The sequence below is a fragment of the Agelaius phoeniceus genome, chromosome 1, assembly GCF_051311805.1.
Source record: "Agelaius phoeniceus isolate bAgePho1 chromosome 1, bAgePho1.hap1, whole genome shotgun sequence".
Taxonomy (NCBI): Eukaryota; Metazoa; Chordata; class Aves; order Passeriformes; family Icteridae; genus Agelaius; species Agelaius phoeniceus.
Genome location: NC_135265.1, coordinates 19,104,338 through 19,132,106, shown reverse-complemented (window position 1 = coordinate 19,132,106; position 27,769 = coordinate 19,104,338). Strand labels below are relative to the sequence as shown.

Genomic DNA, 27,769 nt, shown 5'->3' with positions numbered 1-27,769 from the left:
CCGGGCGGCCACCCCGGCCGCATCCCACTGGAACAGGGGGAAGGAGGCGGCCTGGAGGGTGTGGGAGGACCCCCGCCTGGCACCCCCGCATGGCGCCCGGCCACCTTCTCTCCCAAGTCCAGTGCTCAGGCGGGCTCCCGCGGGCTCTCGCTCCTCCTTTGACCCCTCTTTAATTTTCATTCCGCCTTTTAATTATTAATTAAAGCCGAGAAGGGCTGTGGCTGGGGAGGGGGAAGGTATGCAGGAAAGAAAGGCAAGAGCGGGCTGGGGGCAGCGCTGGGAGCGGACGGTGGTTGGAGCGCAGCTTTGTGTGCCGCCCTAATTGGCCTGGCCACAGAGGGGCTGCGGCGGGGCCGCCCGGACCCGCTCCCCTCCCGCCGCCCGCCCCGTCCGCGCCCGTCCCGGGCTCCCGGCTGCGGGACCCCCTCGCCGTGCCCCGCCGGGCGCCCCGGTGCGCAGCCCTGCCGCGGGTGGCAGCCGCTGCCGGGGGCCGCTCCTGTCCCGCGCACCGGAGCCGGGCTTGATATTTAATCCATCTCTCTTCGGACAAAGACCCATCTTTTTACCATGGAGAAACGCCACTGAGATGCGGCTAACCTCTAGGTTATCCCAAACCGCGACCTAAGAGCTTGAAAGATGCTTGCCCGGCCCTCTTCTAACCTGAACAAAAAGGATCTGGGGGGAAAATAAAATAGCTGTTTTCTTTCTTTCTTTCCCCCTCTTTTTTTTTTTTTTTTTTCTTTCTTTCTTTCTTTTTTTTTTTTTTTTTTCTCACAACAAAGAATTCCTAATCATTTCATCTTGGGGGTGGATTTTTATTTCCGTGTCCACTCAGGGTATTGAAATCGATCGCTGCAATATTTAATATATTACTGTCTTAGAGTCCTCTCTCTCTGTAAGGCTGGGTTTATTTCTTGTCTGACTACGTCCCCTCCTATAATAGCACATTCTGTACATCTGTCTGCGGTGTAAAATAATCGTAGTCTTCATTAAATACACAGTCATTAAAGGCTGCGGTCAGTTTTCTAATTATGTGGAAAAGCAAATGCCGGGTAAATAAAGCTATATTAACAGAATAATCTCCCAATAAATTCACAGGCACTTGAACAACAAACTCAACAAATATCTGAAGGTAAAACTACAACATTGGAACTAACTATTTTTTAATTATGTGAGGTTTATATAATGTACCCTTCATTTTTTGTTTAACTTTCCTGTAGTGACCTGTCCCATAACCTTGTAATCCACTGTGGGATATTTCTTTGTGGCCTCTTTCCTTTTGTTATGCCCCCACAGGTTTCCAGCTTAGATGCCTTTTTTTTTTTCTCTTGGTAAATGCGTCTTTAAAAAATATTTGACCTGTTTGACTTAGAGACGTGCATAGACATCTGTGGATTGGGTTAGGCTTATAGTTTCTACGTGATTTCATGATCTTTGTAAAGCAACACCTGAAAAGTAAAAATAATAGTCCTTCGACGTTTGGGAAAATTAGCAGTGTTTGTAAATGTCAATGACTCTCGCGTATGAGTTTTCTTTTTTTCAGTTCACAGAAATACATAGTTTAATGATCTCTTTGAGACCACATCCTCATTTTTAGCATATGTCCCAGCACAACCAAACTTTTGCCACCCCAGTTTGCTATGACTGGATTCGTTGGACTGCCCTTGGGAAAACCAGGGAGTTCGCCAAAGGATCTGCAGCACCTTGATAGAAAGTGTGGAATAGGGAGCGGGCTCGGGAACTTTGCTTTTCCCGCTTCCCTGAGAGGGAGAGAGGCTCCTAGAAAATGCTGTCATCGCAGCCGGAGCTCGGGGGGACTAGGCTCCAGCCCTTTATCAGGGACCAGCTCTCCTCGCCGGGAATCAGCGAGCTGTTTTTTCAGGCTGAGCTTTGCAGGTATTGGCGAGCGAAGTCGTTGCAAAACAAAGATAAACAAGGAGCAAGGGAGCTGCTGCTTCTCCATGTCCGTGAGGGGAGACACAGCGAGTCCCGATGAATTCGGTGATGCCTGCGAGGAAATCCTGAGCACCTTAGCGGACAGAGCCAGTTAGTCTCATTGGAAAACTCCTTTTCTTTCAGCACGCAAGCCTTCCTCTTCAGAAACCTGGGGCTGGTGGGAGCAAAAATGTTAATCGCTATCATACCTATGCAAAGCTATTAGCGCTATTGATTCTTAACTTTCTGAGCGAAGACAAATTCACCATATGTCGATGTGTAAACACTTTAAAATAAAATTAAAACCAGTTCTGTGCAATTGTCACTGTGCATGATTCTAATACAAACTATCAGATGTTTATGCAGTTCGTCTTTCTTAATGATCAGACGCCATCGGCGTTGATAAACCAAACACAAGCAGTAAATTCTGCGTGGAGGGCGGCTCCGGCTCGCAGGTTTTGTGAAGACGGAGCAGCTCGCACGAAGCCGCAGCAAAATCATCCTGTACTTTTGTGCCGGCCTTGGGGCTGGGAGTCGCTGAACTCTCAGTTACCCTCTGGAGCTTTTTCCTAAACCCGATGTCATCCGTCTCCTGCGGAAAACGGGAGGAACAAATGCAGCAGCACGGCAGGAGCTGGCAGAGGAGCAGGGCTCCGGGCCGGAGCATTCCCGGGAAGCCTCGCCGCATCTGTGCGCGGGTGTTTACAGAGGGGAGGGAGAGAGGGAGGCAGAAAGGCCTCGGGAAAGGCAGGAGACTCTTTTAAGTCCGCTGATGAGGAATTGCTGCCGGGTATACTCCTCTTTGCCCCACGAGCAATGCAAACACGTATAGAAAGATTCCCAACTTTCATGTGTGTTTTAAGAAGTTCACCTACTTTCATGCCTGTCCCAGAAGCCCGGCTTTCCGGGACGGAACAAACACCGCCAAGTACTCTGCGTGGAGGGCAAGAGATATCAGCGATTATCTGGAGAGCCTTTCTATTTATCGGCCTCTACGCAGCTAGATAGGGAAATACGAATGTTCACGGACTTGATGAATGGCAGGGCTTGTGTAGAATGGCTATGCTTTACAGGCCCCTTTACGGGAGAAGGATACAGAAATCATAATGGAATTAATGAGATTTTATTAGCAAAAATTTGTAAACCCCAGGTAACCATTTACAAACTTACTCTGAAATGTGAGAGAGACTGCGAGATCACAGCCGGGGAGATCTGACATTATTTTATATGGCATATTAAACGCCGTTCGCTCTTTTCTTCTACTACATCATTTAGCACGAACATCTTTTTCCCTCAGGCGAACTTTGCCAGATTTTGACGGGGACGATTTTGTCATAGAAATCCTGAAAAATCCTAAAAATCCTTCTTCTGGTTATAATGTACTACTTCAAACATCCCCAACAGACCTAGTAAAGTTTTTCAAACGCCCTGGAAAACTGTACAAGGAATAGCACGCTATTGCTATTTACCCTTACCAAAACGTCATGTCCACGAAAATGGAAATGAGATTTTCCAAAAGGGAACAAACCGTTGTTGTTATTGTTGTTTAGGTTTCCTTTTTTTTGGTTTGGTGAGTTGGGTTGTTTTTTTTTTTTTTAATTGAATAATTTTTTTTTTTTTCCCCATGCACTTTACTAGATAATAATTCTACGTTTGTGATTATCCCGGGCAGTTTACCCTTGAATCTCGGAAAGACAAAAGCATCGCGGGTAAATATAAAACATATGTTCGCACAGGTTATGTGGCAGCTTTAACACTCGCAGTCCCATTCACACGCATCTCCACAAATGCACAAAGACCCTAGAAATCCCAGCAAAAGCGTTGCTCCCGGGGCAGCCAGGCGAGAGGTGCTCCAGGAGAACAGGGTTTTTTGCTCCGGGAGCAGCACCAATCTACAGCAAACACCCGGGAGGTCGGGGAGGGTGTGTCCGGCACAGAGCCGTGCCTCGGCCTCGGACAGGGGCTGGTGGTCGGCCCTGCCGCTGCGCCGGGCGCTGCCGCTGCGGTGTCCCCGCGCTTCACCGTCACCAGATGCTTTTCCAAGGCTGTTTGTTTGTTAGTTTATTTATTTTTTTCCCCAGGAAGGTAGAGAAAGGGGAATGACAAGATGAAATATAATACAGAGATGTGAAGTGACCCGAGTGGCAGCTGAAGACGAGGTCTTAGCTGGGACGTGTTTCCCAGCTAAACTCTCCGCTGCTCTTCGGGGAAAACCAAACGCAGGTTGATGGAAACATCCTGTTTTGAGGGAAATGGACTGTACAGCCCTATCTAGCAGCTCCGACACTACTAATCAGCCTGGAAAAGCGCTGCGAGCACAAGTCTCAGGGAAGAGGGAGCCGCGCATCTGACACGATTGCAATTCAATCCCGATCCTGAAAGGCAGTTTAGAAAATCGCTGAGCTCTGAGCGGCAGAGCCGGGCTGCGCAGGCCCCTCCGCGGCTCGGCCCGCCGGGAGACCCGCTCCTTCCTCTGCCTGCAGCAGGGGCAGAGCCCCGAGCCGCAGAGGGGAAGGCAACAGATGTGGGCTGTACAGAAATCCGTGGAACAAGTGCTCTAAACCCAGGGGGATTTCTCCTAATAGCGAAATCAGAGAGGGAGAGATTTCAGGAAAGAGAATAGCCCAATATAAGTTTCTAGAGTAGAATTTACATTTCATCGTGATTTGTATGTTACAATATGCAGACACGTGCACGCGGGAGGGGTTTAGGTGCCAGCGGCGGGGAGTCCCCGCGTCCCGGTCCTTCTGACCGCCGAGAGCATCGGCGTGCCTCTACCCGCGGCCGGGAAGGGGGGCCACGGTGCGGAGTTTGGGGAAGTTCATTGCGATACCCCTATTGCCATCCCCTCCCCCGCCCCTCCGGAACGAGGGAGAAGGGACAGGAGGTGCTGGCTCCTGTTTATTTGTCTAAGGGGAACGGCGGCGTGGGAGGCCGAGGGCCGCCTCGGAGCCCCCCTCGCCATGCGGACGTGCCGTTCGGCGGGCAGGGACACCCGGCCTGCGGGCAGGGACACCGGGCCTGCGGGCCGGGGCGATGCGGGGCACGGGCACCCGGGGCAGCGCGGCCGCGAACAAAGGCCGGGAGCGGCTCCTGCACGTGTGCGCTGCCGCGGCGGGGCCGGCGGCCTCGGCCCTGCGCTGGGAGGGTCCGGCCGCGCCGCTGCTCCCCGGACTGTCGGGGACGGAGAAGGGCTCGCTCCGGGCCGGGGTCCCGGCGCGTCCCTCGCCGAAGGACGAGGCTGCAGCAGGGTCTGCCTGCGGGACGTCCATGTCCGGCCCTACCGCCCAAAGGTCACCGCGGCTGGTCCGGCTTCTCGCTACGGGCCACATTAGCGGAGCGGCCATTTACTGCCCCGGGATTGCAGCGCGGCCCGGGTTAGCCCATAAAGCCATTCACACTCAACAATGGGGATTTTCTCAACAATTAACAAGAAACAACATAATAAATCCATTTACAAAGCCCTCGCTATTTACTATAAATTAGCCACTCTTTAAGAGACCGGTGCGTAATTTCACACGCTTTACAGCCCCGGCTACATTTTAGACGCAAGAGCAAACAGCCCTGTTGGACCTTCTGCGCTGACCCCGCTCTCCGTCCCCTCCCGGGCCGACTCCGCGGGGGCGGACGGCGAACGGCCGAGCCCGGAGCCCCGGGCCTCCCCCGGCCGCTTCCTGGCCCGGAGCCCGGCATCTGCCCCGAGGGCCCCGCGGAACCACCACGGGCTTGCCCCCTGGCTCGCCCCCAGCGCGGAGCGGGCAGGGCGGGAGGCGGCGGGGCCGCGCCACGGGAGAGCCCGGGAAGATGGACGCCCCGGCGGATGAGCCGGAGGGGGAGCGGGGTGGGAGCCACGGCCCCGCTTTGAAGAGCGGGAACCCCCGGGGACGGCCGCGCCGCCCCCGCCGCCCGCGGGAGCCGCTCCAGGAGCAGGGGAGCCAGGCCAGGGACCCTGGCCGGGAGCGAGGGAGCCGGCCCGTGGAGCTGGGCCGGGCAGCCGAGGAGGCTCCGCCGCGCTGGGCAAGATGGCGGCCCGAGGAGCGCTATGCCCCGGGCCCGCCGCGCTTGGGCAGCCCCGCCGCTCGGGGGCCCCGGCTACGCTCCCGCATTTTTTTGACCTCCCTCCTCTCTCTTTTTTTTTTTTTTTCTCCTTTTTTTTTCTTTTTTTTTTTTCCTTTTTGTGATTTCCAGGCGGCGGGAGCGCGGTGCGGGAGTGGGGCCGGCGGTGCTCCCGCCGTACTCCCCCCTGTTTACAAACACAGCTGTTGCCGTGTATTTGCAATGCTAGGGGTAAAGCCACCAGCAGCGAGGAGCAAACGAGAGATGGTGCGGGAGAGGGGTCCTCGGCATCTGGAAAGGACAGGGCGCCTTGTTTTTGAAACTGTCAATTCCCTCAACCCCTATTGTGAGCGCCTCATGCAAAACATCTCGGGCCTTTTAAAGCGGGGGCTTGTGAGGCCGCCTAGGAGAGAAAGGGAGAGGGGGAGAGAGAGGGGCCTAGGGCACGGGAAATAATTATATCAGCGCAGTGAAAAAATGCAACGTGTAAGGCCTAAACCCGGCTCGCTGTCCCTTGCCGAAAGGTTTTTGGTCAGGCCGGAGCTGTTAGACCGCGGCTTGCAGGGCCAGGTACCGAGGGAATGGGTAATGTCTGCCAGCGTGACTTGGGGAAGGTAGATCCCAAAGCCTCCCTCCTGATTTTGCTAGCCAGGGCTTTTCATTTTCAGGCGCTCGCCCTCCTTTTGTGCTTCCAAGCTGACCAAATAGATCCCAGGATGAACCATTACATATTCTTCCCAGCAATCCTCTTAACCATAAAAACCACAATTAACAAGGTTATCCGTGTTTCATGTTCTCTAACATACTGCATATGTAGAATATTTTCCTCCAGATTACCGCCGTGTGTCAAAAATGCCACTTTTTTTACCCTTTTCTGTCTCAACCACTCGCACGTGTGAACAGTGACAAACACAAACATGGTAACATTGCTCTCATTTCTGCAGAAACTTTAATTTATTGGCAACTAAATCTGTTAGAGTAAAAGGGATCAGAGACCATGTAAAAAATCACCATATGAATTGATTAAACAGCAAACTTCATACAACAGCTACCACTATTTTGCATTATTGCTAGTAGTGGCTTTTTAAATAAACAACCAGTAAAGAGATTATCCCACTGTAGTCAAGTAAGTGTAGCTTATAGAACAATCACTTCTTAAAGTAAATTGCTGTAAACGGCAAGTTACATCTTTTAAGGCAATATACCTCATTGCTGAAGGCATTACACGTGTTCCCTTTTTAATGTTCTAGAGAATTAAACAGAGTCCAAAACTTTCTTTTGTCTTCCATCTGGCAGCAGAAATATTCACAATAAATTTCCCAGTGAACTCTATTTGTGGCAAATACCTACAGAGTATAGTCCTTACAGCACATGCACTTCCTCAACTGCTTTTTCCTCTAGAAAATTCTGATGATTTTTGTGTACACCAGGAATTGGAAAATAGTGGCAATTACTAACACATTGTAAGTTTTATCTCATGTAAACATCACAACAAAATGGTAGCCTGTCTCCCTTGGAAAACCTTGGGGTTTCCTCATTATTAGAACTTACCTTTATGGGAGAAATTTGGTTATTTTTATGTAATTCAATGATAAGACTTTACATGTTTAAGGCTGAAATGATAATGAACTCTGATCGCAATAATAATTACAATGTCGTCAGAAACAATTACCAAACTACCAGAATTGAACAGAATACCATCCCCCTCCCCCCCTTTTTTTTTTTCTCCTGGTGAGTTATTGTACCTGGCTAATTTCTCCAACGGTAGTAAAACCACGAATGTCCCTGCTAGTGACTTGTACTAAACTGAGGTGTGCACGTGTGAAAATTATGTGGCTGTTTAACTCCTTGCCGTTTGCTGCTGCCTGGATGGAGGGGAGCCCAGCGGAGCAGCCTGCCGGGGATGCCCGGGGGTGCCTGGAGCTCCCGGGCCGCTGGCAAGGCTGGGCGCCATATTTCACGTCCTCAACTCTGCAGAGCCTATTTGGTATAAATTTATGCTTATACCTCCCCCTCCAACCCCCAGCCCCCCACCCTGGATTATTTCAGAACCTGAAAAGGCACCTCTGTAATTTACAATTCCTGGCCAAATCAGCATATCTCTAATTGGAAGTAAACAGGTCAGGGGACAGAGTTACTTTGAAAGTGATATGTTGTTTAACTGACAAGGCGAAATTTTAGGTTTCAAGTTTGCATATTGCACTTTTGCGTCTTTTGGCTCTTTTTTTTTTCCTTTTTTTTTTTTTTCCTTTCTTTTTTTTTTTTTTATTTTTTTGGTCAAGGGACGACCTTTGTCAGGCAGACACGGTTTCTAACAGAGTGGGGGGGCTTTCCTGAGCAGTACATTTTGTACGTACTTACAGTTCTCTGGAAATAAGGCTGTAATCTGTGCAGCTCTAAACACACGAATGTAAACATTCATCTCAGAACAACTCCAGTAAGCATATTTTTCATGACCATCGTAATTTCAGCAGAGCGGTTAAGTATGCAATGCACCTTTTGCAATTGGCAGCTTAAAGTGATGTGTGTGCATGTGTGTGTGCGTGTGCATGCAGGGGGGAAGGGTAACTCCACTGAAAGGCAATTGTTTACTCTTTCTAAATATATTTGGCTGCAGGTATTCTTAGACTAGGCCTTTTACAATGAGGGGAAAACTTCGGTGTGGATATAGTAAACAGAGCTGAAATCAGTTAGTGACTGCTTGGAATATTTGGAGACACGAGGGGTTGGGACAGGGCATCACAAAAGGCAGGAATTAAAAAACTGAAACCCAGGCAGTGGATTGCCAGCAGAAATGTTGACTTTGAGTCACACAGTAAACATTACATTGTTGCTTTGTTTTCCTTTTTTGATTTGCGATAAATTATTCTCCCGGGATTGATCGATGAGTGGAATCCTTAAAATTTAATTTGTGAATGATCTAGTATAAATAAAATGCTAATCCAAAGAAAGAAACCAGCAATTATTCATCCTAAACTCTGCTGATTCAGCAACTCAATTATTATTGCCTTTCTCAAGCTGCAAACTTTTCAGGCTGTTTTCAGAGTTGCTGTATCCGTCCTTCCCCCACAAGAGATACCTTCCCCCGTCCTCAGCTCTGCCTCCACCTCGGCCTCCACTTTTTTTTTTTCCTCCTTCCCTTTCTTTTGCAGAGGTTGGGGGGGGGGGGGGGGGGAGGGAGGGAGTGAAACAGTTAACCTCTTGAAGCGTATTTCCTCCAAATAAAAACAGTGAACTTACAAATGGAGAGGAAACCACGGATAACTCTGCAATAATTCAAAGTGTTTGGAATCAGGATTTTTTTAAAACAGTGTTTTTAATTGAAAATAAAGCTAAAGCATGCTTTTCAACAGTGCAAATTTCCATAATTTTGATTTACTGCTTCCATCATCACAATATATTATACCAGCATGTCTTACCGAGGGCTAGACTCTAGAAGTCTGCCTGTTTGACTATTTTGATATTAAGTGCAAATATAGGTAATTGCCTCTGATTGTCACGTGCAGTAAAAATGTTTCTGCTACATAGAGAGGATGGCATGGCAAAAAAACCCACGACAGCAAATTTCAAGAGATGAGGATAGAACCGGGAAGTGTAACATGGTTGAATTGCCTGAGTTTTGTTGCCAAAAAGCTATGAACAACATGGTCTTCTCATTTTGTGTAATCTTTCCACTTACGGCCTCTCATTTCACTTTCTGTGTTGTATTTACTGCTTTGCTATTTCCTCCAGCCAGCATGAGGGGTTGGACCATAAATTGTACTGCTGGCCAGGCAAATATTTTAGTTGCTTTGCAAGTTTGTAAGGGGCATGTTCAGACCACAACTTAAGTATGACATTAGTGGATAACAGTAACCTTATTTAAGACCTCTGGGTGAAACAAAAAGGCTTCCCAATTGCAAAGAGTGGCTGTACAAGTAAAAAGACACCCTTTTACCAAAAATAGAATTCCACATTTATTTACTGGTTTCAAATGAGGCAGCTTTTCCCAGCGCTGGGGTCGCAGGCGGACCCCAGTCTTTTCCAAACCGGAGAAGAAGGAGTAAGTGCAACTGCCCTTCAAAAAAGACACCCCTGCACCCGAAAACAAAGCTCCCAAAAAGTATACTGCTGCCACATTGAATTATAGTGAACCCTTACTGTGCAACCATGTAACTTAACAAAGTTTAACTGAATTAACAGTTAGACTTCCATTTTCAAAATCTAGTGCATAAATTTAATGGCTCATTCTAATATTTATTATTCAACCTTTTGACATTTATTTGCAGCAGTTGAATTGAGGTACTGGTGCATTATTAGCATTTAAACAGTAAAGTGTTCCAGCTCTACCATAATAACTGAGTTTAACTTGAGTCTTTAGCCTGAAGTACTCTGTGGAATGTAACATAATAAAAAAACCCCCAAAAACAAAAACAAAAAACAAAAACAATTCAACAGAACAAACAAACAAACAAAAAGGCCCAAACCAACAACAACAAAAAAAAAAAAACCCACCAAGATCCCAAAATAAGGAAAAAACCCCCCACTGTTGTAATGGTAAATAAAATAGTTATCCAGATTCTGTCTTCACAATGTGATAAAACAGGATTCCAATAGTGTATAGCATTAATGGGTTTGTACAAACCATGCTGCAGAGTTTAAAAAAAAAAAAGGTAAGAAAGTTAAAGGTGGTTCAAGAAAATATTTTCCAAACTACTTTATTAATTAAATTTCCTGAATTTGTGGCTAGGTGGAAGAGGTATTGCAGAACCGCCCAGCTGCCATTTCCATACAGGATGGGCCTTGTGAGGTGGTTGGGAATCCTTAGTGGTGTTTAAGGAATAAGCTGGCAACAAATCCCCATCATTGCCAATAATTAGTGATGGTGGACAGGGAAAATTTGCCATGAAATTAAATGGCCTTTTCACTGCTGATGCTACATTGCTGGCTACCCTTTTGCGTCTATTGTTAACTGTAAAATCATCCAGTGTTCCTTCATGTGTCTCAATTTTACCTGTAGGACGTGGGCTTCGAGCTGATTTCAAATTTGGTTTGACTGGAGGAGTCTGCAGTACAGGTCGCTTTCCCAAAACCAGTGTCCTGTAATTTTTTCTCACCCTTGCTCCAAATTTATACTCCCCATCCTCAGGTTTTGGAGTACCTAAAGTGCATGAGAGGACCTGACTCTGAGTCAGTGGGTTTAAGGAAGTGGTTTCTTTCTCAGTGCATGCAGAATCTTCCTTGGCTGTCAATAAAGCGTCCTGGTTATTAGTCTCAGTCACACCGTAAAACTCATCCTTAGTATCATTGCACTCACACTTTAGCTTATGTGTTGTAAGATCAGGCTCATACTCGTCGTTCGCACTGCTGTCCTCTATTTTGATTTTAATGCTGTGCAGGAATGGCAATGCCTTATTGCCTGTATCAGTGCACTGGAGCTCAGCTGCTGCTGCTGCCCCTGGAGAAGCAGCATCCTCCGCAGGATCAGTTTGTAAAGAGGGCAAATCCGTGGCAAATTCAATACAATGAGGGATTTTGGAATCTTTCTCTGAATTTGCTGCCGCTGATGAAGAATCATTATTTAAGAACCTAGCAGCTATTGTATTGTTATCTGCACGGTGTGTAGTAGTTGCTTGAAGGCATTTCCTTGCCTCTCTGAGTATTCTTTGTTGTGGAAATGCATTGTTTGTCTTTGGGCTAGGTGAAGAGGCCCCCTTTGCAACACAGTTAATTGTTAGGTCAGTACTCTTGGCATTATTGGAAAATTCAGAGTGTGGGAATGTGAGTTCGGATACCCTATCATCTCTTATCTCCGCGAAGCAGCTCCCCAGGCCGCCGGAGCAGCGCAGCGCCGGGGCGGCGGGAGCCCAGCCGGGGCAGCCCCACTCCTCCGGCAGCTCCGGCTTGACTCCGCCGGGAGCGCCGCGGAGGGCGGGCAGCCCGCCGGGCTCCGCCGGGGCCGGGGGCCGGGAGGCGGCGGCGGCCGCCAGATGGTACAAGAAGTTGGCGTGGACCACGCCGGGCGGGCTGCAAAAGCTGGTGCGCCTGAAGCGGATGCTCTGCACCGAAACCTGGCTGGAGACCGAGCTGGAGTCGGAGTCCGAGGTGCTGTCCTCCTCCTCCTCCTCTTCCTCCTCCTCTTCCTCCTCCTCCTCCTCCTCCGAGCTGCCCTCGCTAGAGTCCGAGGCGCCGCTGCCCTCCTCGTCCTCCTCCTCCTCCTCGTCCTCCTCCTCCGAGCTGCCCTCGCTGGAGCTGGAGAGGCTGGAGCCGCAGTCCGAGTCGTGGGCGGCGCGGCCCGAGCAGCAGCTGGACTCCGAGTCGCTGCTGCCGCTCTCGGGGAAGGCGGGCGGCCCGAAGCCGCGGGGCAGCGGCAGCGGCAGCCGCGGGGCGCCACGGGGCCGGCAGGGCCGGGGCAGGGCCAGGGGCCGGCGGGCGCCGCCGGGGGGGCCCAGCGTGACGGCGGCGGCGGCCGCCCCGTGGCGGCGGCGGCGGCAGCGGGCGGGCAGGGGCGGGGGACCGGCGGTCGGGAGCCGGGGCCGCGCCGCGGCGGCGAGCGGGCGACGGGAGCGCAGGGGCACGCAGCCGCCCACCGCCGGCGCCGTTTCATAGTTTACGGGGGATTTGCAAGGCGCCCGAGCGATTTCTGGGTAGCTGTGGCCAGTGTATTTACTAAAAATGTGAGGTAGATGAGCGGCCGGTAGCAAGGCTGTGTCCCCCGGGCGCAGAGCTTTCCTCCGGACGGGCAGCAGCGGCCGAGGAGAGTCGCTCAGACCCAGCCAAAGTTTGTTCTCCTTCCAGAAGCCGGAGAAGGGGTCGGGGGGAGCGAGCTCCGGCCGGAGATCGGTGGCAGACAGCGCCCGGCTTAGTTTCCTTCGTTTCGTTTTAAGAACCCGTTCGGTTTTGCAGGATGTGTATAGGGCTTCCACGTCCTCTCTGGAGATCAGGGTGCATTTGGCAGCGTGGAAAGCGATGGAGTTGATGGCTTTGAGTTTCCTCAACTCCTCCAAGTCGCAGTGATGTTTTTTTACTTTTAAATGATCCATTCGCTTGTGCACGGTAGTTCGCGGGATGTTTTTGAGCAGGTCTGTAAAAACCTGGGAGAGTGCAAACATTTGCTTTCCTTTAATGATGAGGTAGCCGAGCCTCACGCCATCCACCTCTTCAAAACCCGACTTCAGGTCTCCCATTTCGTGAATTAAATTATTCCCAGCATTTGCAGAGAGAGAGACAGATGAAAAAAAAAAAAAAAAAAAAAAGAAAAAGCCACACACACACAATCCTCAGCCAGATGCTGTATTTGTCTCAAGGCATCCTGCTAATAAAATATAACAAAGGCTGTTATTCCTGGTGAATGAAGTGCCAAACTTTAGACAAAATTTAAAAAAATAAATTAAAAAATACTGTGAGACTACAATCAATATATAATCTTAAAAATCAGGTTTGCCAAAGTGTTTCTCTAAGTTGTTGCTGAAGATCAGTACCTGTTCCCTTTCATTCCCTGCTTTTCCATTGGAAACTATGATAATGGAATGTGAAGGGAGGAAGAGAAAAGAAATGCAGCTGCTATTCCCGCCGCTGCTTTAGCTACAAATAAAATGACAGAGTGAAGTGAGCTCGTCCGGAGACACCTTCATCAATTAATTCCCCTAAAGCCAACGCTGATTGGACACTCCTGACAGGTGATGCAATAAAAATTGATATTCCACCCCTTCCCCCAAAAAATCTCCCACTAATTAGCATACCCTTATACTGCCACCTCCCCTCCCAAAGTAAATAATACAGTTAGTATATAAATCTTTCTATTAAACAATCCGAGCTCAAACACACTCAGCCCTCTCAGACTTCCACGTCGCTAGCTTCGGAGGAAGGATTTGTATGCTTTTTCCCCCTATCGTTCCGTATATTTTCAGCCTGTTTTGGACAAACGTTGCTCTTTTGTGCATGCCGTGAATTTAAAGGACATAAGTCTGATCGTAGCGATGGAAAATCCTTCGGTAACGTAGCCGCTTTAAACTAGCGTTTTATTCTGCATTGTGTGGAAAATGAAGCTTAGCGAAAACGTGCAGAACAGCTTGGTATTTCCCCTTCTGAGGCTCCAAAGTTAAATGTTCGGTTGTTAACGAGAGGGAGTACTTACATTTTCGAGTTTCTCTTGATTTTCCTCTTCTGCTTAATTAGCTTTTTATAGCCGGGTACTAAGGTTATTTTTGCTGTCTGAATATCACGGGTTCCCGCACCGTGATACTATAACACTTTTAACTGAAATTCTGCCAGTAATATTGCAGGAGGGGGGAGGAGGACGTGAGCTCACGTCAGACCCATAACAAAGCATAGATAAGCCAGAAATGTATACACTTTTCACGATTAACCGTGCTGGATCACGAGCTGGAATGTCCTATAGTCCCAGAGCCCACGTCAGGATTCCTGCGTGCTGATTGCTTCCAGCAGAGAAAGGAGAATGTAAAATATCCAAGGTGTTTCCAGGAGCCTTTACGTAATAACAAAAAAAGTGCTGGAACACACAATGTACGATATTACATCGGGCTAGGATGCTTCTGGCTCGCAGTTTGCATATTCCGCACGGAGTAGCCCTGCCGAAGATTTTTGATGCTCCATTTATAGCAGCCCCTTAAAATCAATTTGAAGAAGCAGCATGAAGGTTTAACCTCTTCTTAGGAACGTTAAATTATTCGAGTGTCAAGAACGAGGATCTCGCAAATGTTGCGATAGCTGCATGCCTCTCCCTTGTCACGTTAAAGTGATGCTTGCGGTTTGCACGTTAGGCGCTGCGAAAAAAAAAAAAAATCACCAATCTCTGCCGTGCATCCAGTGTTCCGCTGGATACAAACACCAGCACTTTTATGTATCACTGCACATCCAGAATTAGACACATCCGCGAGATTAATGAGACATCTCATACTGCTGTGACTTGGCAAAAAAATCGACGGAGGAAAAAAAAAAAATCTTCAATCGCAAACGTCAATATCCACTCCGCGTGTTGGCAATATGGTGCGTGGAGTTCGTGTTACCCCGTCAGGTACAGCTAAAAGAAAGCGCATAATCACTCTGTGAAAACGCCGTTTTGCATGACAAGGCGAAATGCAGGCAAGCCCCCAATTTCCCAGGAATTCGAGAGAGAAGTGGGAATTTGGAGAAGTGCATCCGGGAATGGAGGAAGTCTATTCAAGGGAGCCTCCAACTCGGAGGGCTGAGATTTGAAAAGTCAGCCCTGGACTACTGTTGCTCTCAGCGCAGATGTAATCGCCGCTGTTCAACTTAATCCATGTGTGTGCGAACCGCGATGCCTACTTCTTCCCTCTGAAACCTAGGGATAGTATTCCCATTCTAGAAAGCAGAGCTACAGTAAATTACATTTTGTCCCTCGAATTAGAAAAGGATCATTGAGTGGATCTCGTGATATTTCAGCCTTTAAACGTAACCGAGAGGCAGCAGTGAACAATGCCTCGGCACAGCTCAGACCATCCGCGGAGTTCTCCTTCTCTCTCCTCGCATCTGGATCTCCCAGCCTCGCCGTTCTCCTGCTCGCTCGTGTGAGAGGCAAAAAAAGCAAAGTTTCGAAAGAAAACAGCTGCTGGCGCTAAAGAGAAATCATCGTGGTCTTTCTAGAGCTAGAGACAATAAGGTCGTTTAAAAATTCCTCCTGATGTACTTATATGCTGCGAACACCCCCACCCCCTCCCTACTGCTCTCCTCCCCCTGCTTTAAGGTTAAGGCTATGGAGTCAACAGTAAAGGAACAGTAAACTCCGAGAAAGCTGCTCAGACGACGTTACCCAAAAGCTCGATGGGCTGAAAAGTCCTTTATTTGTCAGGTAGTTCAGCTGGGTCAGATTCCCGTGCAAATCCACGCGTGCACTCGCACGGAGGGAGCCACGGGCATCCAGACCGGCACCCACGCGCTGCCGGTGATAGCCTGGCAGTGGGATTCGGCAACTGTTTAAAAAATGTCCCTTTTAAAATTTATTTTTATTTTTATTTTTTTTTAATTCCGGTGCTACCAAACGTTTAAAACTAGTGACGGCTTTTCAGCAAACCTCGGGTTCCCGAAAGGTGCGGCCATGAGCACCGGGGTCGAGGCAGCGCCAGATGTCGGCAGGGAGAAACCCACGAGAAGTCTTGGGAAATGTCAGGCGCCCAACCTACACATCCTCAACGTATACTTACACACACTTTCGGTTGCATATCTTTCTCCGCATCTCACACAAGAGAGCTTTGTTTCTTTACTTCTCCATCATTTGGTTTGGCTCTTTTTGTGTGTGTATGCGTGTGTGTGAGTGTGTGTGCGCGCTTTCCCTTGGCCATCGGCACACGTTGTGTATCCGGGGTCGTCTTGAAGCAGGCTGGGGGAGATCCTGATAAACAGCCGTCAGAGGCCCCTTGCACACGCACACGCACATTAAAGGCAGAGGACTTGAAAATGGATTTGCACGCACACAGGGGATTGCGATCAATAGCCACCAACATTTATGGCTTAGATTGTTAATGTGAAGGCTGGTCAAAAGAATGAAAATGAAAAATAAAAGGTGTCTGGTGTCAATTACATGAAAAGTTATGCCATAATTTACTTATTGGGATGTATGCCTGCCTGATTGTGTGTCCATGTGCATGTGTGTGCAGACCCAGATGTATATGTAGCTATGTCTCAAAAGCAAGGGAATTTCTTTGTTAATTTTGTGGACTGTGTCACCCTCACTGGTGATCAAAGATGAACACGATTAAAGGAATGGATGTTTGTCTCACATTTCTTAAGATAAGGACGCCAGAGATGCCCGGTTTTGCCAAATACATACACATGCAACTACAGAGAGTTGTGTGTATGGGCGCATACACACACAGAGGCGATCAATCAAACGTGCTCCTTTTCACGTTGAGTAGCATGCAATTTGCAATCTACACTCTATAGCCAGTAGTATTTCAGTCTTAAAACTGTCTGGCTGAAGGATAAACCTCATTAGGAAAGAAAGAGCAAAATAATATTCATAATACTTTGCTGTAGACCTATTCCCATTTGTTGAAAATCATATACTTTTATTTTTGTAAACTTGTGTTAAAATATATATGCTCAAAGGGAACTGCTTAGCCATGTCATTCCAGAAAGAAAACGTGTGTAACATTTAAAATACTCCTTTTACGTGATGTTTTGATTTATTTTCATAGTATGATTATGTTTAAATACCAGTGCAATTTAGCCTGACCTCTTCCTTCTGCAAGGTAGTAATGCACACACCATTTACAGTCTTTTAAACGTTTCATTGGGAAATGCAACAGCAATGTCCACCACCGGTTGTACTAATGGGGAGAACTCTGAAAATCTTCAGGAAAACCTAAGGGTCATGTGCGTTTTCACAATAGGATTGCCACATTATTAGAGTATTATTATTATTTATTATTATTTGCTAATGCTGGACTATGTCTTCAGGTATTGACAAGTATTAAATAAACCTTTTGCTTTCATGATGCTGTGCGGAAATACATATGTCACATGAGAACTTGATTTCTAACACTACACCCTGCTTCTAGTTACTGTTGGGCATATTTTGCTCGAGGAGGACACAGATAGAAAGCAGCTAGAGGCTATCACAAAGAGTCCAGTAATGTAAATATAATAGGGTCAAGGAATAGTATAATAGGATCCTTCTGCTATTTTAAAGTCAGTGAAATGTGGCTGCAGTAACTAAAATTTGCCCTAAATTCTAGTCAGACAACGTATCAGAATGTATAACTAAATCTCCTAAATGTGCAGGACAAAGAAACACCAGCCATCAGTCTGGGAAAAAAAAAATCATAATCTGGTTAACACTCTTATACCTCAAAGTTTCAGGGTTGTTTTTTCTTTTCTCCATTTTTTCTTCTTCTTCTCTCTCTCTCTTTTTTTTTTTTTTTTTTTTTTTTTAGCAGAGATGCAATGTAGAATTCTACTAAGTGCTTTTTAAGTTTGTGGGGGCTTTGTTTTATTTTTTTCATGGGAGCTGGAGTGTTTCTTGCACACTAGAATTTTGTGCAATTTATAATCACTACGGACTAAGACTATTTCTTGAATTTAATACCCATGGTAGTTTTAAAATACTTTTTAGCAGGAGTTTCTGGACACATACTACATGCCATGTTGTTTACTGACCCATAATCAAAATGCAGTGACCTTCTACCCTTTTTTTGCCCCTTGACCCATGCTGAATTCAATGCAGCCTTTATAAATTTGCAAATCCTTGGACGTAAAGGGGATTTGGTGAGGCTTTGTTCTGAAAGGATCCTAAAAGTTTGCATTTTTAATTAGACAAAGGTAAAGCAACAAACATTGGGAAACAAGATCCTCTCTTGCACATAGGTGATCACTCTTAATTTCTACGGTGGGAAACCACATCTTAAAAATCGTACCGTGCAAACTGAAAAGCAGTTGCAAACGAAGGAGATCAGGAGGTTATGAATTGCACCAAATTAGCAATGTGGTACAAATCACTTTCATGACGTAAGGGATAGCCAGGCCACAATCTTCCGGCGCTCCTCATCTCCAAGGACCGTGTGGATCCTGGTGACCCGGGGAGAGGGGCGAGCCAGCGATTTGATCTGGAGCTACAGGCGCATTCCCTTATCTCCTTTGCTATCAGTCAGTTTAAAGGACACCGTAATTATGATGGTGATAAAACAATGCCCGCTTATGTGTGCTGAATAAATAAAGAATGTTTACAGCCCCAGAATGTTTCAATTCCAATTAAACGCTATCAAAGAAAAGCCCCTTTTGCTCCCTCCCCCCTCCCTCTCTCTCCCCCACGACTCCCTATTTACCTTGTTGGTTGTAATATGGCCCTATGAAATAAACCGGCCTTCCAGTTTGCCATTAAGGCCACATCGGGAGGAGGGGGAGGAAGAGGAGGAGAGGGGGTGTGAGACAACAACATGTGCTCCAGGTCCCACAATTACTTTGGGTCGCCTGCATCCTCACTCTTTCTTAAAATTTATTTTGCTATTATTTGTTTATTTTTCAATTGGCAAAGGCGTGATGATGCAGGGGGAAAAGGCACTTAAAGATCCTGCTCCAACCACCGGCCGAGGGAGTTGGGCTAAATTAATCCAGCGCCCTTGGGCACTGGAGGAGGGGGCTGTCCCCCTCACCCCTGGCTGCCACCCCACCGGGGCCTCAGGGAGCGGGGTCTCCCCACCGCTCCTCTTCCCTCTGCAGCAGGGAGCCTTGGAAACGGGAGCCTGGAAATGCTTCCCACTCACTAAGACACAAGGATCATTTCAAATATTCATTGTATCAGCAAATCTTGTCGTAATCAGATTAAAGCAAGGTTTGGGGAGGAACTGCCCGTGTTTCTGGGTGCAAAATGCCGACTGGACTACAAAGAGAGCAGAAAATGGGTTCCTCTCCCCCCCGCCTTGGTTGCATGGGGAGAAAAAAGAAAAACAGTAATTTTTGCAAAAAAGGGACACTTAAAAAAATTGCAATTTTCCCCATTCCTCCCCGGGTAGCATATTCCTCTCAGAGGTTGTTTTCCTTTTAACTTTAGGCTTAGCATTTCTATATGATGCTCTTATTTACTTGTTTTAAACTACAGAGACTATTCCCGCTGTGGAATACACTGAGGTAGATTTTCTTCATGCCAATTTGCTTTTAGCTTATCTCAGCCGAGGCAACAGCTTTTCTACATTCAAGCTTTAAAATGTATATTTCATTGAGTTGTCCGGGGCGAGGTGTTTATATCCATTTTGTGGAAGTGAGTGAGGAACTGAGTGCATTTTCAGGTCTGCTCGATAGATGCAGGCCCTTTTCCTTTTTAAAGTTTAGACTTCCAATACCCTCAATTCTACTGGCAGAATTAGGATGGACTTGGAGGGTCCTAAACGTGACCATTCACTAAGGCGGGGGGCTTGTAACAACGTGCTCGGCAACTTAATCTTACACTAAAAAGAGCAGAGTGTAAAAGAATGGAATACAAACTCTCCCGACATTTGTAGTCGCTTCCAAAGTGGACCGTGCATTTTAAAGCTGATGGGAACGTGTGTGTTTTGGAGCAAAAAGGAGAGAAGGTAAGTGTTTATTCCCTTGTATCCGCCAGTTCGGGTAGAAACAATGAAAGAACAAAGGGAACCACTTCTCCGTGTGAACATTTCCCATTTTCCTCCTCCGTTTGAGCCTCACTGCGAGGGGCTGGCGAGGGGACTCGCTCCAGCTTTACCTTTGGCGGCGGGTCGGGGGTGCGGGGCACGGGGAGAAAGTTGCGGGGCGGTTCAAGTCACCCCCCGTTGGTGGCCGGAGCCCGCCGCGAGCAGGAGCTGCAGGTTTCATGGCTCTGCACTCACCGGACCGTCCCCGCGAGCCGCGGCCGGCGGGAGAGGGATCGGGGCCGGGACCTTTGTGTGCGGGGTCTGCCCGGCCCCGCGCTGCCGGCAACGACGGAGCTCCCCGGTGACTGCCGAGGCGGCGGGAGAGGAAGCGGAGGTTAGGAGCCGAGGTAGGAGGGGGTGCGGAGGGAGAAAACCCCCCTGGAATTATTTGCAAATCCCATAAATCGCGTGGAAGAGCGGTGGGGGAGGGGCGGGGGGCGAACAAATACCGCGCGCGCGGGGCCTCGCGCAGACCGTTACAAGGGGCGGCGGCGACGGCCCGGGACACACGGACACGCACGGACACACGCGGGCGGACACGCTCGGTGTTTACAGGCGCGGAGAGCGGCACAACGCCGACTCGCCGAGCGGGACCAGCCCGGCCCGCCCGCCCGCCATTGGCGCGGGGGCTCTCGGCCGCTGACCTTTCACCCCCCCACCCCCGCCCGCCGCTTCCTTTGCTGCCCCGACCACCTTCCTACCCATAATCCCCCGCGCCGGCCGCGCTCGTGCCGTGCTCGAGCCTCCCGCCGCTGCTCCCCCTCCCCCCGCTCCGTTCCCCCCGGCATTCCGGGAAAACCCGGGAGCGGCGGCGCCTCCCTCGGGAAGCGCCGGGGCGGGATCGGGGTGTCCCTGTGGCGGCGGCGGTAACGGCCGGGTGGGGGCGGGGCAGAGGCGGGCTCGGCCGCGTTTGAACGGGAGCGCCGGCGGAGCCCCGCGCACCGTAGCGCGGTGCCGGAGCAGGGACCGGCCGGGAATCCTGTCACCTGCGGGGCGGGATCGCTGGCCACGGGATGTGCGGGGAGCTCCCTCGGCCGAGGGCTGCACGGGGCAGAAAGGGGGGGGTCTGAGATCCCTTCCTGCCCGCGTGCTGTGGGAGCCGGGGCGCTGGGAAGAGGATTTGCCTGTTGAATTTCATCGCTGGTAGACGTTAATCTCGTGTTTTAAAGTACCTTGTCAGTGGCTTTAAGGAAATCAAACGTGACATTAATCAAATCACACAAATGTAAACATTTATAAGTTAAATCCTAATATTATGCAATTATTTAAATCGAGCCGTGGTTTTTCCTCAGTGTCATGTTGTAGCTCCCACTCTCTTCCTCACAAGCTTTGAGTTTTCTGCTGGATCCCGGGTGTCTTGGTGTCCGCTCCATGGAGTTCTGAGCGTGGGGATGGGAATGCGCTGGGCTGCAGGTGGCAAAGGACTGTAGCTTAAATATCGCCTGGTCACCTAACCAGGCCCATCAGGGTTACAAAGAAGGACGCCTTTGTGAATTTGAGGACAAAATCCTCAAATAATACCTTGCATTGGTGCAGTTGAGGGTTTTTTTTTTCTGCCATGTGGGTATGTGAAGCAGGTGATCCCGTGGACAAGCTCGACAAGGATGCCTGGGTGGCTGCGATGGGGCAGAGGTTCCTTTGCCGCCTCAGTGGGATTTTTAGGCGAGGTGACATGTGAAAGACCTACTACATTGCGATGAGGGAACAAGGGACAGTAGGCAGGGGGGCTTCGACGGCAGGCACAGCACGAAGGCAAGTTAGGGGAAAGGCGAAGATGGCAGGCAGGATACGCTGGGAAGCGGCCGGCGCCGCGGGCAGTTGGCCTCTCCCCGTCTTCGCCCTTCGTCCCGGCCCTTCCCGTTCGCCTTTCCCGGCGGGGAAGAGGGGATTTGGGGGTCAGGGAGGAGAACAATGCTGAGCCGCCCTTTGTGCGCAGCACCGTCCCCTGAAGGGAGGGAGCGCGCAGTGCAGCGGGGCCGCGGCGCCTCTGTAGTGCTGCCGCTCTCCTGCGGGCAGTGCTCGCGGCATGCGGGGCAGGAGCCCGGGGCAGCGGGATCAGGGCTCCCATAGGCCGCCCGCCCGACCCCGGGATAGGCTCAGGAGCGGGGCTGGCGCCGCGCCAGCCGGGTAGCCCCGCTCGCCGTGCGGGGGCGGGAGAGCTCGGGGGCGAGCGAGTGGCTGCGAGAGTAAACTCGTGGGTGCCCTCGGCGGCGCGGCGCGGGCACGGGGGATTCCAAGGGTGAGCGGGGGTCTCCCGTCAGCGGGGCGGGCTCCGGGCAGGCCGCCCTAGGGACCGGAGCGGCGCGCGAGCCCGCAGGAAGCGGCGGCGGGGCCGGAGGAAGCGCGGCCGGGGCTCCCCCTGCTCCCGGCGCTCCCCATTGTTCCCCGGCCGCCTCTTTTCGCGCCGCTTTCCGCCGGCGGGGAGGAGGGAGAGCCCCGGGCCCCGCACGCTGTGTGTGCTCGCCGGCAGCGGCGTGGGGGGACCCGCCGCGAAATCGGGTTCATGAGTAGAGAGGAGCCTTTAGAAGTGCCATCCGCTGAGGGAGCTCCGTGAGGCTGTAGCTCACGTGTTCCTTGAAAGGTAAAAACCCCCCAACTACCGCAGCGGAATTGTACATAAAGTAACATCTGTTTCTGGGTGGATTTTAGAGCAGGACTTGTTGAAGAAATTGGGAAAAACTGCTCCGACCCACTGGATTTGGATTAATAAATGTAGCCAAAGAGAAATTTGGAAGGAACTATGCTTAAGTCAGTCTATAAAAACGAAGATATTAATCTTATCCTGTTTTTCATATAAGCACCATGATGGATTCCCCCCCCCCCCCCCCAAGTGATTGTTTTATGTTGGTTTGAGATTTTAAAATATTTGGTTTATAGGAAAAGTGTTTGTTGCATTTTTCCCCCTGAAAATAATTAGAAATTAAATTTTTTTCAGTACACCATTTCAAACGGAACTTTCTAATGTATTTCCATAGGGGAAGAATTAACTAGCTTGATGTTCAAGAAAATTTTGAAAATTTCCAACAAGTGCCCTTAATCATCTAAGAAAAAAAAAAACCAAAACCGTATTTGCACATTATTTCTGGAAGATAAAATTAAAACCTGTAGGGACTCATATTTGTGATGACTAAAGAGTTTCTAGAGAACTGGTTATTTTAAGAAAATCCTTCCTAGGAGAATTGTGATTGTTTTTAGCAAGTTATTGCCGAGTGCTTGTGAATTTATTTTAAAATATTAGAAGTGGTGCCTAGACTTTTTTAAAAAAATTAAATATATATGCCAAAAAAATTAACATTTGTCATAGATGGTGATCAGTAAAAAAAAAGAAATTAAAGGTTGATGTTTATGTATATCACCTAGTAGAAAATAATTCTGAAGTGACTTTTCTTCCCCCATGCACACTTGGGAAGTTGCATGCTTGCAGTCATTGTTTAAGATAATACCGTTTGGGACTTTTCTTTCACTCTTGGAAAACTTGCAGGCTTTTGTTGGACTCCTCCAAATAAAAACTCAGTTCAGTTTAGATGGTTAAAAGCATGCATATTATTCAAAAGCTGAAGATGCAATAATATATAGAAAACACTACCCTGGTAATATTTAAAGGCATTAGCTGAAGATCGAGGAAAGAAAGATTTTTGTTTTGTTTTACTTGTCCTGCTTGAGTATTCCGGAGATGCATTTGCTCTTGATTGCTGCTTGGGAATTTTCAGAGGGTTACTGCAAATTTAGAAGGCATCATTCAAAAGGACATTTAATACTCTTGTATTTGCTAAAACAATATATCTTTATTTGAAAACTATCTCATTGAAATGGAAGATTAAAAAAAAAATGGGAAGAGATCTTTTGTTGCCATTCTTCATTACTCCTTATTTTGTATTTTTGTGGAATGTGTTGTTGGCATATTTGATGTATGAATTTTTTTGTACAGAGGAGCATTGTTGTTACTTTTAATTGGGAAGTACCATGTTCTAGAAATTACCCACATTCCCGACTCTGAAGTACCGTAGTAGGATTGACAAAAAATGATCCGAGGCTTGTGCGCTTAATTCAGCAGGAATGTTAAGCTTCCCATATACACCCTATGTGGTCAAGTTAGACTTTCGCTCTTAAACAGCTTTTAATGGTCAAAGTTGTACCTGGAGGAAATGTATCCATGTATATCTATATGGAATTGAAATGAGATGGTAACAAGCAGTGGGAATGCAGCTCACTGATCGAAAGACCTTTTCTTTTTTTTTATTGCATTTGGCAACCTCTTTCTTTCAGAGACACAATACAATTAATTAACATATTCTGGGGCGTGTTTTTGAGATTGGGAAGTGGTGGCCCCTTGTTGAGAAGAAAACACTTTAAATAAAAAAGTAACATTGTCTTGTCCAAATGGTAGTGGGAAAAGCAGAGTAGTATTGCTTATCCAGCCCACGGATGCGGTTGATTTACTCCAATTTGCTTTAGCATATAACAAACCAGCTTTTCCTTTCCCACGCTTATATTAGATATATGTGTTTTGTTTATATAAACCCATCTAAAATAGCTCTGAATTTAAGAGATTTGATGGGAAATTCAGCATGTTGTTTCTCATATGTAATATATAGTATAGGTACTGTTCCTGAATTGAAATGAAATAAATGTGACCTGTGACACAACACAGTATCACAATGACGATCGTAACACAACAAACATGTAAAGAAGGCTATTAATTTATATGGAATGTTAATTTAGCAAATCGTGCATAGAAATATGCCAATAGAAGTAATCCGAGGCTTGGTCTTGGAGTGATGCTATGTAAATGTATTTAATATAAATCCAATGAATTAATACATACCTCATAAAAATCCAAACTTTGAAACGAAGGATTCTTCTTTGAAGAAAAGCCCTGTGTTACATTTAAATTGCATATAATCTACATTCCAGAGTTTACTAACCCAGCTTCTCAGGGCTTAATATGGTATTAATATTCAATATGGTTTGCTAGAAGTTTATTTCAGGTTCTTTTGTATCATACTGTAATTATCATTACTTTGACTTAACTCATATAAAAATGTGGTTAGCATTTAAATGCTTTTTTAATGCAGAGAATTATAAATTAACTGTCACATTTAACTTCTTTAACTTCTATCACTTAGGGAATGTTAAATCTTTAAAAGGAAATAATCACTGCACTTAAAAACATCCTGTGCTAGGTTTCCTTTATTTAGAATTTTGGTTTGAGATTGTTCATTCAAAGAAAATCCCTTGTTTCATGTTTACTGTAAACCTCAGTCTGAAATTAACATTTAAATGCCAACACTAGTAACAGAAGCAGTACTTGAAAACCACCAATTTTATCCATTGCTGCTAGCTAAGTGGAATTCACCAAACTCTCGAAAGATGATAATACAATTAAAAGCAAGAAAATGAATGCAATAGTTGGTGGAATTATTTTCCCCTTTTTTGTAGTCAAAATAGTTACAAAATTTGTAAACATGTTCGCATAAAAGAAAATGGCACAACATAAGAAGAGGCATGGTGTCCAGGAGATGCACTGACATGACCTCCAATGTTGCTACCTGTACTTGCATGGCATGTAAATATACAGAGCATTGCAAATTCTTCATCACCAAGTGACTGCATGTTAAATGTTGAGACGTCTAAATTATTGAGTACATTGCATTTGGATAGGTGTTAAATACAGATTTTAGCAGTATATTAAAGAAGAGGAAAAGGAAAACTTTATTCTTTCTCAATACAATTTAAGAGTAAGCATGTAAAGATACATTTACTTTATTAATGTGGGTTCTGTTGACATGCTATATCCTTCCTAACTGAACAAAGATAGAAAGAATTTGTTGGATCTAAGGCAGACTGCCGTTTAAAATGCACTGCGTGCAAGGGTCAACATGTAAGAGTTGCATTTTATTTTGTGCAAAGTGACCATTTCACTGCTGCCTTCCCAGAAATGAAGCCAATACCCTCGATTAGAAGGTATTTCAGTGAATGCTGTTAATGATTTAAAACCACATAAACAAAAGGCAGACAAGCATCAATGTATTTTAAATGGATAATCAAGAGATAGATCATTCTACCTATTGAACATCACTAAGCTACTGCAATTTTCTGTTTTCAGTTGCATCTGTTTAGCTGCAGTATGTATCTTTTTCAACATAGGTAAAGATCACAGCTTTCTCAATAAAGACCCAGTCTGAAAATGGAGTAAAAATTACTGTGAGAAGTTTGCTTTCTGGAAGGAAGTGAGTTTTCCTGCTCTACAGCTCCAAGTCCCAGGATAAATTTATGCTTTCCAATATAGTATGCATTTTATATCAAGTTTATGCTTTTTCTGTTGTTTTTGGAAGATTCTTCTGATGATTATATTCAACTGGTAATGTGGCTTTGTAAATTAAAGACTTTCTTGTTCAATGCTTTGTTTTATTCACTAAAATTACAATATGATTTTGCACATTTTAGGGAAAGAAGGTGACATGTCAACCAGACATTCAAAAATCTTAGTTTTACTGTTGCAACTGATTATTTTGTAGTAAAAATTTGTGAGTACGTCTTTATTTTTGTTTATAGAACTGAAGTGCTATTCACTCATATATGCTAATGTTTTCTTGAATACCTTAAACTTTTAAAAACAATTTGCAATTGGAGAGTGTAATTTTCTTTTACTTACACATTCATTCTGTTTGTGAAAGTAAGAAAAATTGAAACACTAAATCTTCTTATAAGTTTCTTATATTCTAACTTGTTTAGCTTCTAGATTTTGTAGGTTCCTTTAAGCGAATTGGATTTTCTCCTTGCATTTAGATTAACAATAAAATTATTCACTCTTATTCACTGAATTATATTTTCCTCTAATTATTTTAATCTCTTATATATCACTATAAGAAGGACAGGCTTCCTTTTTTAGAAAAAGAAAATTGGCCTTCTGTGTCATGTCAGTGCTTATTAAATACTACAATTATAACAACATATATGCTACAAGATTTTATGTTCTGATTCCATAGCTGTTATAGGCTTAGTGTTTGCAGTATTTATTTAGTGGTAATGCATTTCTTTTCCTATTTTGCATTTCAAAGGTCTTCTCTAAATGATTGTTTTACAGAACTATCAAGAGGTTATCTAAATTTTTCAATCAAATATTACACAATACCATAAAGTGGTAGTCATGGAGTTTCTTCCAGTCCATGTACACTCTTTCTATAGAAAGAATTAAATAGAAATCTGTAAGAAGACAACAAATGTTTCATTAAATAACTGAATGTATTAGGCTTGACTGAATTTTAACCAAAGCAAAATTTCGGGATGTTCAATACTGGACTGGTGTGTTACATAGTGTAAGATTAGAATATTTTTACTTGAAAACTATACAGTAGGTTCTTCACTAATATACTGTTGTTGCTATGATGCAGCTTTAATCAAATTGTTGCAAAGTAATTAGTTTTTTCTTTGGTGATGCTTCTTTATAAAACTAAAGATTGAGCTTTAAAATAGCTAACATAAAAAAAGACGCTTGGGAATTGATTGTACTAGTTGCTTTTCAGACAAGAAATTGCAGGAAGACCTCAAAAAAAAAAAGTGGTGAGAAAAATTTACAATTGTTTGTTACAATGCACATTTTACTAAATGAATAAATTCATCCAACAAAATATATTTTATATATTTTCATTTAAAAATTATATTTATCTGTC

General features: G+C 46.5%; 1 protein-coding gene across 1 annotated transcript; it reads right to left on the bottom strand.

Moving 5' to 3' along the window:
- Positions 1-10,672: 10,672 nt before the first annotated feature.
- Positions 10,673-15,635, bottom strand: SKIDA1 (SKI/DACH domain containing 1). Its single transcript, XM_054646290.2, has one exon. The coding sequence runs from the start codon at positions 13,155-13,157 to the stop codon at positions 10,692-10,694; it is 2,466 nt and encodes an 821-aa protein (XP_054502265.1). The 5' UTR covers positions 13,158-15,635; the 3' UTR covers positions 10,673-10,691.
- Between the last annotated feature and the right edge of the window lie 12,134 nt (positions 15,636-27,769).

Coding starts and splice junctions, on each gene's coding strand:
- SKIDA1 (XM_054646290.2), bottom strand. CDS start 13,157: ATGGGAGACCTGAAGTCGGGTTTTGAAGAGGTGGATGGCGTGAGGCTC.